General features: G+C 47.2%; 1 protein-coding gene across 1 annotated transcript in view; it reads left to right on the plus strand.

The window, feature by feature from the left end:
* The first annotated feature begins 15,219 nt into the window (after nt 1-15,219).
* LOC310816225 (protein diaphanous homolog 2-like) overlaps nt 15,220-15,618 on the plus strand; it is a 61,986-nt gene continuing 61,587 nt past the window's right edge. The window contains exon 1 of the mRNA XM_083686292.1: nt 15,220-15,379. Coding sequence (XP_083542418.1) covers nt 15,260-15,379 — 120 coding nt within the window. The 5' untranslated portion in view covers nt 15,220-15,259. The remainder of the gene's footprint in view (nt 15,380-15,618) is intronic.

The following is a 15,618-nucleotide window of genomic DNA, read 5'->3' on the forward strand; positions in this document are numbered from 1 at the left end:
TTATTGTACGCCGTAAACAGGAAGGAGTATGTCGGCTGTGTTTATTTATTTAGCAATGCGAGCATGCAGGCAGTCTATTTGTCTCACTGTACTTAATGCAAATGCTTTGATTTAGGCCACGGATTCCAGGTTTGGAAGAATGGCATCCTTGGCGTCTTGCCAGCATCATTTGTACACCTCCTTACCTTTCTGACTTCCACTCTTGTGCGGCAGGTTTTCAGATATATCTGCTATTTTCTATCGACTCTCAAAGCCACGCTCACGTTTGAGGCTGTTTCATTACCTAGCAGCCGACTGCGTTCAATAGGTCACTAGGCAAGTTTGATTCATGATTGTTCTCCCCTGCTTGTTATTAGTGTGGCATCAAAGCGAGGCTTGGTAAACACATTTGCATTTTAATGGCTGATATGGATCGTGCCACACTACTCAATATCCCCCGTTGCTTCACATATGCTGAAAAAAGGCACACTGCATTTATTCATTTAAAAGCACCTGTGTTCTTAAAGTTGTTTACCCCCCTGTGCAGTCGTAGACAAGCAGAATGCACAGACACATGCACTGGGCCTCCTCATCTGGGAGAGAGAAATGTGATGGCCTTTTTTTTTTTTTTTTTCTCAGAGTTCTCCCAGGCTGAGGGATGCAGCCTAGAATAAAAAGCCCCAGAAATGGTAATTAAGAAAATAAGTGGGTTAATGTGGCCTCATCACAGAATGGTGGCAGTTAATGGTAATGGAGAGAGAGCTGTTGATGGACAAGATCCATCCCAAATGAACGTTACCAAAAGCAAGAGAGCCACAATCACGCAGTGGAGATGGTGGGGGGGGGGGTACTTTTGAAAGACTAGTCACTGTTTTTGCATCTCCGTCTCTCATTTTCTGTCCTGCCACCTGCAGAGGGTGATGCCACCCATTAAGGCGAGCACACCTCTGGGGATACGCAGTTGAATGCAAATTAAAGCAAGAGAATAAGCCAGATTGTGGCACTGCAGGCTTATTATTGAACACTTCTAGTAATAGGTATTGCAGTCAATATATCCCATGTGACGCATATGTTTTCCGAATGCGTCACAGATTGCTTTTTTAAAGATGATACTATACATACACACATTTCCGTATTTCTATGTGTTGTTTGCTGTGAATGAGACAGAAGCATACAGGACCACTCAGTACAAGGTGTTCGGTGTTCAGCTCTTCTCTTTGAGCAATAAGGCTATCATTTTCAATCGTTTGCAAGTGCTTCAAGCAGCTCTCCAAATGTGTACTCAGAGAATAGCAGCGAGAGCTCTTTTCTCCAAGTGGAAGGGAGGCAAGACGTGTCAAATGTCTGTTTACCATCAGGCCTTCAACACTCTACGCTATTCTCTTTCAGTCTTTTTTTTGAGATATGATGATATTTTTATGGATTTCTCCAACTTTTTGTTTTCCCCTGCCGAAATCATAGCATGGGCATTGAATGTATGAAAAGAATTGTTGAACTTTAGCCCTTGCAAGACTATTGTTAGTGGAAGGGAGATGTTATCTAGAGGAGACTGGATCGCTGTAAACAGGCAGGATGGGTTCTAACAGGCTGATACAGGCACTGTGGTAATTCTATGGGTACAATGAACTAACAAACACCTTCACATACATCTAAAACATTTGCCCCTATACCTGTGTATTAACATTGTAATTACTGTAGTAACAACATAGTATTAACATGAATATAAATGGTTTCACTCCATAACTATGTAATTGCAGTACAGAGAAATTCCCTATGTACCATGCCACAACATGTTATTACAATGTTGTTACTAGTGAGCGACAGCACAAGTATAGGGGCAACTTAATGTGAAGTGTGTCCAAAATCCCTCTATGACACACTCAACTAAAGACCTTCTAAAAGCCTTCTGATGAAACCATGGCACCTACAGAGAACGGAAAGAATATAATTGGCAGAATGCATTGATGATTAAATATAGGGTTCCTGTGGAGGCAGCTCCAGTTGTTTAGTTTAGTTGATATTACTGACAGTGCTGTTGTCTTTACACAATGGTCTGCCTGGAGGATGAGAGCAGGGCAGAGAGAGAGAGACTCTAATTTATCTGTTTGCCTGTGTTTTCCTCTCAAGGCAGAGAGGTCTGTGACAAGGCCCAATGGTTTGCAGGAGAGCTGTGTTTAGCTGTGGCATTGATTTTATAAAAGGTTGCACAGTGGGAGGCAGGTAGCCTATCAGCTCAGCCTCTCACCAAGCACATCGCCCAGTCAAGTAAATTGAGCTTCCTCGTAATCCAGTCACTGAAAAGGACACGGTATGCAAACATGTGTCCAACCAGCCTCCCAATGCAACGGTTTGTTATGATTTCCATGAGAAATGAGAAGCCAGTGTCTTTCTTTTTTTCTTTTCATTTATTTTTTCTTTTCCCTCTCACTCTCACATTTAAGAAATAACTTGTTATTTGTGTGTAAACAATTTTGGTCTGTGAAAGGCTTCTTTTTTGAAATTGAAAGCAGCTGTCAGATGCATGATGCTCAGTCACAATCCACATTTCCATTTCATCTTGTTGTTCTCCCACTGCAGTGCCGGTGAGGTACAGTGTTTTGAAATTAGATATCAGCCACGGTGGCGACAGACGAGAAATGGAGAAAAAAAAAGAAAGTGACAGAGAGAAAGAGGGATTGACGGATTGATATACTTAGCTTGACAGATGGTTCTACATGAATATGCCGATGGAACAATGTTTAAAGAGAGGGAGGCAGGGGATGGGGATGAGATGGGGATGGGGAGAGGGGGGTGGGGAGAGGGGGATGGGGATGGGGAGAGGGGGGTAGGGAGAGGTTGAGCTAGAGAGAGAGAGAGGGGGGGTGGGAGGAAGAGAGAGAGAGAGAGAGAGAGAGAGAGAGAGAGAGTGGAGGTGGGAGGAAGAGAGAGAGGGGAGGGGGGGGGGGGCAGGCAGGGGACAGGCAGGGGCTGTAGGGAAGTGGAGGGAACCGGTAGCAAGACACTTTGAATTTCACAAGTTGGAGCACAAACACACATCGCCAGGGGCGCTTCATCAACTGCTTGTCAGCCCTCTCTCCCTCCTCCTCTTCTCTCTCTCCTCCTCTTCTCTCTCTCCAGGAGGTGTCTTCTCAGGGGTAGGGGGAAAGATATCTGTGGCAGAAATACCCTAACCCTAACCCTAACCCCACCCCTTCACTTGAGCACACAACCCACAGCCGTAAATGCTAACTTTCAGACAAGGCTCCTTGCCCTAGCCTTAGCTGTTATTAAGAGTTTAACACTGTGAATGAGTTTGATGTTACAGCAGGTTCTGGAAAGGATGAGGAAAGACTACTATTTCTGAATCTTTGCAGTATTAATACACTTGATCAATACATTGCAGTACACCTGGGCATGGTAACTACTCAATGCAAGAGAGCTTTGGGTCAATGTCAGAGTTATGTCCTCTATATTTGATGTTATTCAGTGTTAATAGTCTTTCTCAAGGTCAAACAGAAGGCCTGGAAGAGGAAAAATAAATTTTGAAAACAAGACCAATATGAACGTCATCGTTGTCGTCATCCTAAAAAATCGCCCATTGTTCTCGCTCCTGTGTGTGTGTGTGTGTGTGTGTGTGTGTGTGTGTGTGTGTGTGTGTGTGTGTGTGTGTGTGTGTGTGTGTGTGAGTGTGTGTGTGTACGATTTCATGTCATTGATTGTGTCTGAATCCATAATTGCTGTGCTCCAGGGGTGTTTGCACACTGCGACAGTATTTTGCATGCGTCTACAGGCGGAGGAGGACGCATGGGGGGGATGTGTGTCAACCCAGGCGGCCCACATGAGGAAGACAGCTGGATTCACACATCTATTATGTCACAAACAAACAGTGTGGGTGCCAGGTTTCTGTCACTCATTAGACACTAATCATTGGCAAATCCACTTGCCTCCAGCACACACGTCTCATTCCCCCTGTCAATTAGTTGTGCTGCAGCACCCAGTGCTGTTGGCGAGAGAGGAGAAAGACCCACGTCTCCACAACCCTCCTGAGCCCCCCCGCTGACGTTGCCTCACCACCGGCAGGAAAAAATCTTGGGGAGATCATTTTATCTTACTCTTGATTGCCAGATAATTATCAGTTAATTATTTAGAGCCTTAAATTAATGTGCTAAAAATAGTGTCTGTGCCTCCTCATCTCCAATAGAGACGGCTCCATTATTTCTGCATGCTCCCCCTCGCACTACTCCCCCCCTCCCTACCCCCCCCCTCTCCCTATCCCCCCTCTCCCTACCCCCCCTCTCCCTACCCCCCTCTCCCTATCCCCCCTCTCCCTATCCCCCCTCTCCCTACCTTCCCTCTCTCCCTACCCCCCCTCTCCCTACCCCCCCCTCCCTACCCCCCCTCTCTCCCTACCCCCCCTCCCTACCCCCCCTCTCCCTACCCTCCCTCTCTCCCTACCTCCCCTCTCTCCCTACCCCCCCTCTCCCTACCCTCCCTCTCTCCCTACCTCCCCTCTCTCCCTACCCCCCCTCTCTCCCTACCCCCCCCTCTCTCTACCCTTGTTCTCCCTACCCCCCCTTGCGCTACCCCCCTCTCCCTACCCCCCCCCCCCCCCCCCCCCCCCCCCCCCCGTCTCCCTTGCCTTGACATCTGATCCTGGCTAAATGTATGAGCATGTTCCGTAACTATGATTTTGATTTGTATTATGTCTGAGTTTAATCTCATCAGCTCAGAAGAGTTGTCTTTTTATAATGCACAATTAAGCCTTAGTGTTTAGTGTTGTTTGTTTGGATTTTCTCTACATTGCTACAGTAGATTGTACTCATTACTCTTTCTCTCGACCAATCATGAATGCTCAGCTCCCATTATGCCAATCTTCCACTCCTGAAGTACACAGCTGGGGTATGTTCTAAACTTGGGATTATATCAAATACACACATTATGGCTTACAGTAGATATTCACCATGCAAATGTACAGAGTGCCAAACTTTTGATGGTGTTTGATGGTGTACACCAGGGGTGACCAATACGTCGATTACGATCGACCGGTCGATCGCGAGAGTAGTGCGGGTCGATCGCGTGACATTAAAAAAATCACGTCGATCACGTTTTTTTACGACGGACATTTGTGCTTCAGCACGGTACGAGGCAATTGAGCCAGTGTGAGTGCGCCACTTGATTGACGTACAATGCGGGGTCACGTGTCACCATGCCTTCGCATGTATATATTTCGCAATATATATTTAGCATTTTTTAATGTAGGTAGATCATTTTGACCTGGTCATTTTGAAAGGAGCTCGAAGCCGAAAAAGTGTGGCCCCCCTGGTGTTACACCATACGATGCCTGTCTCATTCCCACCCATTTCCCTACACTTTGTGCTCCTCGTTTGTGGATTGCTTTTCTCCCTCTTTGGACACTTCATTAAGCTCAAGTTGCTCAAGTTATTTGTGGAACAAAGAAATCTGCTGTAAGAGGTCCTTTAATGGAATTTTATTGACTTAAGGAATCGAAACATCCCCCCGTCAAACCCCAGCCCACCCCACCTCACCCCAGCCCACCCCACCTCACCCCAGCCCACCCCAGCCCACCCCACCTCACCTCACCTCACCCCAGCCCACCCCACCTCACCCCACCCCACCCCACCCTACCTCACCCCAGCCCACCCCAGCCCACCTCACCCCAGCCCACCCCACCCCACCCCAGCCCACCTCACCCCAGCCCACCCCACCCCACCTCACCTCACCCCACCCCACCTCACCCCACCCCACCTCACCCCAGCCCACCCCACCTCACCCCAGCCCACCTCACCCCAGCCCACCCCAGCCCACCCCACCTCACCCCACCCCACCTCACCCCAGCCCACCTCACCCCAGCCCACCCCACCCCACCCCAGCCCACCCCACCCCACCCCAGCCCACCTCACCCCAGCCCACCCCAGCCCACCCCAGCCCACCCCAGCCCACCCCACCTCACCCCAGCCCACCCCACCCCACCCCACCTCACCCCACCCCACCCCACCCCACCCCACCTCACCCCAGCCCACCCCAGCCCACCTCACCCCACCTCACCCCACCCCACCTCACCCCAGCCCACCCCAGCCCACCCCACCTCACCCCAGCCCACCCCAGCCCACCCCACCTCACCCCACCTCACCCCAGCCCACCCCACCTCACCCCACCTCACCCCAGCCCACCCCACCTCACCCCACCTCACCCCAGCCCACCCCACCTCACCCCAGCCCCAGGCCTACTAGCTTAACTATGTGGACCAGGACCTGGCTGTGGTAACGACAGACCTATTGAATGGAGCTGTGCCCCGTCATGCAGGCTGCTGGTCCAACAGTGCGACTGAAGGAATGTGATCAATACTCTCTCCCAGTCCTCTCTCACACCCTGAATGCCCTCTCTCCCTCTCCTCATTCTTTCAACCCAGTCTCACTCTTTTATCTGCAAACACAACAAGCTTTCAGCGAGAGAGAGAGAGAGAGAGACGTTGACCAGCTGGAGGATCCTGTGAACAAGTTGGCAGGCTGAATCAAATTAGCCGCTGCTCTCTTTTTTTTCCCCTCTCCTCTCCTCTCCTTTCTTTTCTTTTTTGTTTTTTTTTTGCGTCAGAATTGATTCGAAGAAATAAATCTGAAAGCGGGGTAGCTTCATTAGAATAATAACCACCCCCCTCCAAAAAGGACAACACTTCAGTTTTCAGCAAAAGTGCGGGATATCGATCCAATTTGTACAGAGCTAAGAGCATTTAAGTGCTTCGACCAGCTCGTCGTACAGAATTGTTATACAGTCCGACAAAAGAGAGGCTTGTGATTATATTGACATTTAAAACACTCCCCCGTCTGGAGGCGGACATCAAAGAGGACTCAGTAGGGCCTCCATTTTAAAAACCCACACCAGGCTTGATTACTGCCATGTTCAGGAGGCATGCATTAACTAGCCTCCCGAGAATCACCATTGTACAGCTCTCTGCTCTGTGGTCACACATAGAGATCACAACAATGCTAGCTAAAGCTACATCCAATACGCAAGCAGGGTACCAACAAAATGGCTTGTCTCAAGGCCTGAGACAGTACACTGTGGCTTTGTCAACCGCTGTACTTTTCTCCTTTCCAATGGTTTCTTCTATTTTCTTAATTTTTTTCCAGCTTCTTAGGTTTCAATTAAAATGTGAAAACCTGCAATTGTTCTAGTTTCATCAGCACCGAGATACAATCAGTGGATCCAATTGTGTAATTCATGTAATCACAGCGCAGTTTGTTGAAAGCGATAAACTTAATTACCATCAGGTAAAGCATGCTGAGCAAGGAGTGTTGGTGTGTGGGAGAGAGAGTTGTGTGTGTGTGTGTGTGTGTGTGTGTGTGTGTGTGTGTGTGTGTGTGTGCGCATGCGCACGTGTGTGTGTTTGTGTGTGTGTGTGTGTGTGTGTGTGTGTGTGTGTGTGTGTGTGTGTGAGAGAGAGAGAGAGAGAGAGTTTAGCTTACCTCCACCTGGCCCCCTGCAGAACTAGACAATGCCTTGTGTGGAGGACACACTCCACATCCCACTCAGAGCCCCACCAAGAGGCATAGTATATACAGTACAATTAGAGCTGATTTCTATCGATTCCACAACAGTGTTAGCATAAACAGATTAGCATCATTGAGGAAATGGTATAGTAGCACCACTGGGAGCATAAGTGTGGATGTATATCCGTGGTACACAGGAGCTATTTCTGGGGCCGCATCGTAATGTGGAGAGGTATGAATTGATGTTTACCGATTAGATCCGCTGTCAGGAGATGCGAGAGGTTTGACCTTTTACGAGACGGAGTCGGTGTTGTAAACAGAGCAGATTTGCATTGTCATGTTTTCACTGACGGAAAATTACACAGAGAACCAGAGATCGGGAGGAACGATGTGACATGTTGTTTCCACTGGAGATGGGCATGTCAAAATGATAACACGTATGATACTGGTGTGCGTGCGTTAGTGTTTGTGTGACTGTGTGCGTCTGCGTGCGTGTGAGTATGCGTGTGCATGCATGTGCGCTTACATGTACGTTCTTTTCTCCAACATCGTCATTCAATACTTCCCCCACAGTAACCTAATGCCTTATGGCTGGTTGTGGGGGTCTCTGTTCCTATTGGAGATGTGCTCATTACATTAGTGCATGGTGTTATGCCTCCCCTCATTGAGCTGTTCCAGCAGCATCTGGAGGCTGGTGAGGAGCTGTGAATACTTAAGTGAGGCAAACTCAAGCCTCCTCTCTACATGCATCAATATTTCAGCGGCAGGCAAGCAGAATAAATTGACAGTAAAATTGACACTGAATCAGGCTTTTAATGTTTCAAATGAAGAGGAAGGAAGAGGGGAGGTCTCTGTGCTGATGATAGAGGGGGAGAGTGTGAGGGAAGGTCATGACTCTGTCTTGTGGGTGAAGTGGAGATTCATTGAACCTCTGGCACCACACTGGAGCTCTACCCTTTCATCAGAGCTCCAAGGCGAGCTGGGGTGTGTCTGTGTCTGTGTGTGACCATGGCCATGAGCTGTCCTGCTGGGATAATAAATTGTGTGTGTGTGTGTGTGTGTGTGTGTGTGTGTGTGTGTGTGTGTGTGTGTGTCTGGGTCTTGGTTTTCGTCTTTGTGTCTGGGTGTGTGTGTATTTGTGTGTATTTGTGTAAGGCAGTGTGTTGCTCGTGCATGCTTGTGAATGCATGTTTGAGACACACAATGACACACTGATCTGTTGCAGCTTTCACTCTCAGCTGCCAGGCTTACTGAGAGATAAGAGACCTGGAAAGACAGACGCCCAATGAAGTTGAAAGACTCATTCCCATTGAATTGTGTTTGTGTGTGTGGGTTTGGGTTTGTGTGTGTGTGTGTGTGTGTGTGTGTGTGTGTGTGTTTGTGTAGGTGTGTGTGTTCAGCAGTGTATTGCCATTATTATACTGTAAAGAAGCTTCATTTGTATTCCATCTTATGAAAAACCAATCGATGTTAAGCCTGCAACTTTCTTAGTCAAATTCTCAATGTGCTAATCAGCATGAGGGTGTTTCAATTTAATCTGAAGCCACATGTATTACATTTACGTGATACTGTAGATACTCTTGAATGCGGCTACATCCAGTCATTGGCAACAAAAGCCAACTATGTAAATATGCATTCTGCCATTCATTATAAAGTAACTACCATAGGTTGTCAGTCAAACTAGCCTACACAACGTATATGTTGAGTGGATAATGTATCTTCAATCATCTGATCACTTCTTTCATTCTGATGCATTGTTATGCATTTCACACGTATTTGGTGTTTGGTGTTTGGTGTGTGTGTGTGTGTGTGTGTGTGTGGGGGGGGGGGGGGCGGGGGGGGTTACAGTGAAATGAGCTTTTTGGATTTGTTGTGCTCTGATTGCTTGTGCGGCGGCTCAATGAAACATAATTACACACATCGAGGAGACGCTATCAGACAATCACTGCCATGGTGGCTTCTGGGAGACCATCCTACGGAAGGAGGGAGGGATAGGGGGAGAGAGAGAGAGAGAGAGAGAGAGAAAGATGAAGGTGAAGAGGAGAAAGGCTCACGCCCAACAGTGATAAAGAACTGCTGATGTCATCATGATCCCTAATCCACTTCAGACGGTTACGGACACGACAATGGTGACTCTGCATAATAGTGGTCACATGACCTAGTGACACAAGTGAGCATTGTGTTATATCTGACTCCAAAAGGTATAATATGATTATTAATGATTAATAATGATTTGCTCATCCTCACATGCCAGACATTCAGACCTGATCCTAGATTACAGTAAAAATCCCATCGCTTTTTTTTTTTTTTTTTTTTACATTAAAGTGAACTCTATGTGAAAACCTGGTCACCAGTATGTCGTGCTGTTGATATATTAGATTTTTTGTTTTAGATTAGATTCAACTTTATTGTCATTGTGCAGAGTACAAGTACAGAGACAACGAAATGCAGTTAGCGTCTAACCAGAAGTGCAAAAAAGCAGAAAGTGCAATGAACAGTATATACAGGTAGTGCAGTATATGAGCAGTTAAGTAGTGCAGTATAGTATAAGTAGTGCTTTATATACCTTTACCAACAATAAATCAAACATCAAACAGCAGCATAAATGGGAGAAGCCTTTTGACCAACTACATTACAATGGCACGGAATTCACAATCAAGTGTTATCAACAGGCAGGGTGGCAGAACCATGTCCTCTCCTCTGTGGCCATGTGATCCAGAGAGGAGTCAGAGAGGAGAATTGATCACCATGCCCAGTAGGAGATAAAACAGCACTGTCACTGTATCAGACCCATGTAAACACATGTAAATAGCAAGATAGTGGCAGCAAGAGTTCTGTTCCAACACACACAAGCACTTGTGTCTCCTGTCTTCAAAATACTCCAAATACAAATGGAGGGAAAGAGAGAGAAAAAGAAAGGGAGAAAGAAAGAGAGAGAGAGAGAGAGAGAAAGTAATGGAAATCTGAATGGGGGAGACTTTGTCCATGACATGCTGTTCATCCTCATCCAAGGTGTTGTGTTAATTACTTTGGATAAAATCCAGCAATTCTCAAAAGAGTTTTGCAGCGCCATGACATTCAATTTGGTAGAATTTTAATTATTTTCACTGTGTGAAATGAACCTGACTTTGCTTTTATTCACGGGGACAATAAACAGGGTTTGTTACACTTTAGTGAGAGTTTGAGGGAGTTGTGAGAACTATTCTATCCATCACTATGAGTTGGGTATTTTGCAGGTAAAATTGATTGTAACTGTGTGGAGGTAATTACCCATGTCTGGGTGATGCTCTTTAGACATGTTCCCTCAAAGTGGATTTACAGTCAGATATGTTTCTCTGTTCAGTATGCTAGCACTGTCTCATGAACAGCACCAGATGCAATATGTTTGGAAATTTGTGTTATCAATGCCTTTACAGCTTGTATGCATATTTGATTACTCTTCCGCAATAACTGTTTCTATCCAAGTTAGTATCAGTATTCGGTTTGATTTGAACGGATGTGACAGGTTTGAGAAGCAATGATTTCTGGAAACAGACTTTGAGTCGTTCCCTACAGATGATCCCAGTGGACTTAGATGTCTGTCCTCGTCATTCTGAGTTTCCCAGACCTCCACTCCAGCCTGTCTCTGCAGGCTTCATCCCCAGCCTCCCTGTCTGGCCACTCGGCTCCACTTTCTCCTCTCCTCCTCCTTCTTCTCTCCTCCTCTCTGTGCCTCAGCACCAGGTCACATCCCGTCCTATGAGCTGGCCCCTGTACTAATGCCCTGTGACAGCCTCAGTGTCTGATGCCAGCTACTGTGTGCTGTCCCCTGTACCGCCACACACACAACAGGCTGGTGCTGGCTGGCATCGCAGATCCAAACACAAACACAAGCTTTTTGTGCATATCCAAGGGACCTGTCCTGAAATGTGGGCTGTGGTGATGGTAGTGTTGGACAGGGATTGTGGAACTGTCTGTCTGTCTCTCTTTCTCTCTCTCTCTTTCTCTCTCTCTCTCTCTCTCTCTCTCTCTCTCTCTCTCTCTCTCTCTCTCTCTCTCTCTCACTCTCTTGTACTCTCTCAGTGGTACTCTCTGTCCGTTGTTTTCTCCCCCACCCACCATCCCTCTCTCAGCCTGGCCGGATGGGGCTATATCCAGGTCCAGTCACTGGGCAGACTCGGTGTAATTTGGCCCACAGGGCTCCCTCTCTGGCAGTGGACGAGGGGGATAAAGAGACCAGAGGATCTGGTGGGGAAGTAGGCTTAGTGAGGGGCCTCCAGTGGAGGCCAACAGGCACATACAGCCTGAAAAGCATTAAATAAACATTAATGGAACTGGGTTAAAGGAGATTTATTAAGGAGGCTTTTTGGCCCTCGCCGTAGAGAGCAATGCACCATTTTAATAACTCTCGCATGCACACAGGTAAACAAACAAGATAATTTATGGCTGTCCTCAAAGGTGGCCGTTGTAAAATCTATTTTTATGTAGGGTTTTTTCCAGGAAAAAAAATAAAATATATATATATATATTTTTTTTTTTAAATTTCTGGTTTTAGTACCAGACCGAGATTGAACAGGGTTGAGTCCCAAAAAAGCACTTTAGAGTACTTTCGAGCTAAGTCTGAGTTGGATATGATTTTGATGTCACTTTTGCAGTGCTAAAAATGAGAGCCCTTAATCGTGGCTTAGTGATGTTGAAAACACTGGACGCGTTACCAACCGGTAATCACACTGATAAAATGATGTCTGATTAAACACGGAGTAATGAGGACACTGACGCACAAAAGTCCATCCTGGAAGTTTCACAAGCCTGGAGTTGAGGTCTGAGAACTTTGTGAAGAATTGAAAGTGGGAGTTGGGAAATGAGAGTTGTGTTAGAAATATTTTTATATATTTGACGTCTTTGTAATAAAGGGGTGTCAGACAGACAGACAGAAAGCTGGCAGAGCTCACAACCTGGAGCTATGTGTGCTATGGACTGATAGGTCAATAAGTTCTCATTGTTATGGCAACGATGTCTGACACAGCCCGGCAACGGACAGTTGTATCCAGAGATATGTCAGCTACTAGAAAGACAGAGACAAGTGACTAGCCTTTGACTCTTGTAGGATACAGTATGAAATAATGAGACAGTATATGTGTTACATTTTTATTATACGGCATGCTGTCATGCTTAGCAGTCTATCAGACAGTTCATGTACAGTAGCCTCTGTGTTCGCAGGCCTCTCCAGAGCAGCCCAACTCTCTAACAACGGTGTTGCTTTGCGTCAGTGACTCAGTGAGGTGCAGTGCAGAGGAAATGCAGGCTTTCCTTCTCCTTTGAGGACAGCTGGTAGAAAGGAGAGAGTGGAGAGGAGAGGAGACTGACAAACAGCCAGAGCCTGCCAAAGGAGGCTGCATTATGCTTTACCTTGAGACCTCTCTCTGCTCGGAGCTGTTTGAAGCCCAGGTGACGCCGGCAACAGGCGCAGCACGCTGAGCAGTCCCCGGAAAGTTCTCTCAGAGTGGGGAGGGAGGGAGGGAGGGAGGGAGAGAGATTGGGGGAGAGAATGAAAGGAGAATGAGAGGGGAGAGCATAGAGATAGTGAGACGGTGAGAGCGGAGGGAGGGAGAGATGGAAAATGGAGGGAGAATGGAAATGAGAATGATAGAGAATGGGTGAGAGAGAGTGAAGAAGAGGTAGAAAACAGAGAGAATATGAGAGAGTTGTGTATGAGGGAGAGAATGGTAGAGTGTGTGTGTGTGTGGGTGTGTGAGCGATAGAGAGAGAGAGAGAGAGAGAGGTAGATGTTGTTTGAGAAAGATACATGCTGGCACTGCTGTTGGACAGTTGGTGTCAGGCTCTGATGACATGTCTTTGATGTGGAAATAACAGGCGAGCCTCAGCCCAGTCCCTGGTGAGAGACAACTAGCCTCCACCGCTCTGAAGCTACCTCAGTGTGAACAGGCAGGAAGGCAGGCACAGTCACACATGCTAAACAACAACCTACACACACACACACACACACACACACACACACACACACACACTACTAGCAATCAATGTCGCAACACAGCAGCATAGCATAGTCAAGTCAAGAGCACAGCCACTGAACTTTATCTAAAATGTCAACATGATCCCTTCCCGCTGTTAGGAATCGTTCTTATGCTTGTAGAGTAGTCTGAGCTTCGCTTGTTCTGTAGATACTGCAGCCAGCTTTCTAAGTACAGTATGTATGTTGGCAAGTTTGCCAAACTCTTAGATAACATGTAGTGGGGGCGTTTGTGTGAGACGTTTGCTGCAAACTAAATGAGCACTCGATTTTATGACAGCATTTATTGATTTGATGGAATATCATTAGGCGTATTATTCCATGATTCCAAACCTGCCGTCGAGGATTGACAGCTGGTGAATGGGAGGGAAACGCTACAGGAGGACAGGCGTATCAGGACCCTAGCAGGAGTTTAGCTACACCTTACTGAGTGACACCTGGGGCTATAATACAAGGCATGGAAAGTGTATAGGTATTTGAAAACAAGGTTTTGACTGTAGTCTGTAGATTTGTTTTATTTTTTAAGGGAGCTGACGAGTAAGAGAGAGACAGAGTGAGAGTAGAAGAGAGAGAGAGAGAGAGAGAGAGACAGAAAGTGAGAGAATGAGGAAGAAAAAGAGCTAAATCTGTGTTAAGGTGGACCTGTGTGGGCTAACGTGGCTCCTGCCAGGGCGGCTGAGGTTACAGTAACACTAACCTGCTGAGAGCTAATCCAGCTTCTCTCCCCCCCCTCCAGCCCTCCTTTCATCCCCGCTCAGCTGGACCCAGACTGGGCCAGGCCTAGGCGCCGCATGACCCCGCTCACACACCCCACAGGGCCTGCCTCGCCAGACCTCGTACGCACCCGCCCCATCCCACCGCAGCCGTACACACACACCTATAGATCAGCAATGAGCCTTTGACAGATGCAGATGCAGTGTGTAGATAAAGGATTAGGTAAGAGATTGATGGCACAGTAGGGATGTCGGACGTTGTTCTCTTGCCAATAATCCTCTGTGTGTTTGTCAGACAGTGACCTGCACAGTGAGGCTAAGACAAGTCCAGCCAGAAACAAACATGTTCCTTCCTTCCTGTGTGTGTGTGTGTGTGTGTGTGTGTGTGTGTGTGTGTGTGTGTGTGTGTGTGTGTGGAGGTGTGTGTGTGTGTGTGTGTGTGGAGGTGTGTGTGTGTGTGTGTGTGTGTGTGTGGAGGTGTGTCATGCTCATCTTCCACAGTGTGTGGCACAGTGCAGTGTCTGGGGCGGGTCTGCATGTGGTCAGTGTCTGCTGAGATAACACACAGCTGACAGGAGCTGTCAATAGCCATTCACCTGGAGAAAGTACTTCATCTACTCAGTAAATTGCACAGTGCAGCCTGAGCCAGGGTTAAAACAACCTGACCCTGCTCTTGTTGGAAGAAACAACAGAACAATCACTGCAATCAGCTATTCCAACAACCGTCTATGTTTTGCCAAGACGACAACATACATTTAAATTACTCCTGGGCTGCTGCTATAAGCTCATTGTGCCACTGACTCCAAAGTGAGATGGAGAGGGTATTGAGACAGCCTATTAGTTGATTTGATATTAGCCCATGTGTCTGAAAGCCATGTCTTTTCTGCAATCTGTGCTTGTGACCAAATGATGCCTGGCTGTTGCTGTGATACGACACAGCATGGTAGCAAGGTGTCATGTACAGTAAGTATTTTCAGCCGGTTCCCTTGTTGAAGGTGTGTGTTCCTTGACTGTTCCTCCCTCACGGCTTCTCCAAGCATTCGCGGGAGCAGTACGAGAAGCTGTCCACCATGCACAAGAACATGCAGAAGCTGTACGAGAGCCTGGGGAGCTACTACGCCTTCGACCCCCACTCCCTCACCGTTGAGGACTTCTTCGGCGACCTGGCCAGCTTCCGTGCCCTCTTCATGGTGAGTTCAATACAGCCAGCCATGTTTGGCTTTTTGTTTGCCTCTAACCCAAATGCACTGTCCCTTTTCTACAGCTCATCTCCTTTAGCCTCCCAACACAAACAGTGTTTAAAGATGTGTATGCATCGTCGTCGTGCTGAAGTAACCGCTGAAGAGCTACTGTGCGTCTGGAACAGTTCATGTTCCAGATAATGCCGGCGTATCAATTATTTTATGTTAACGTCATTCCCGCATTCATC

Source organism: Argentina silus, assembly GCF_951799395.1.
Source record: "Argentina silus genome assembly, chromosome: 15".
In the NCBI taxonomy this organism is placed as follows: Eukaryota; Metazoa; Chordata; class Actinopteri; order Argentiniformes; family Argentinidae; genus Argentina; species Argentina silus.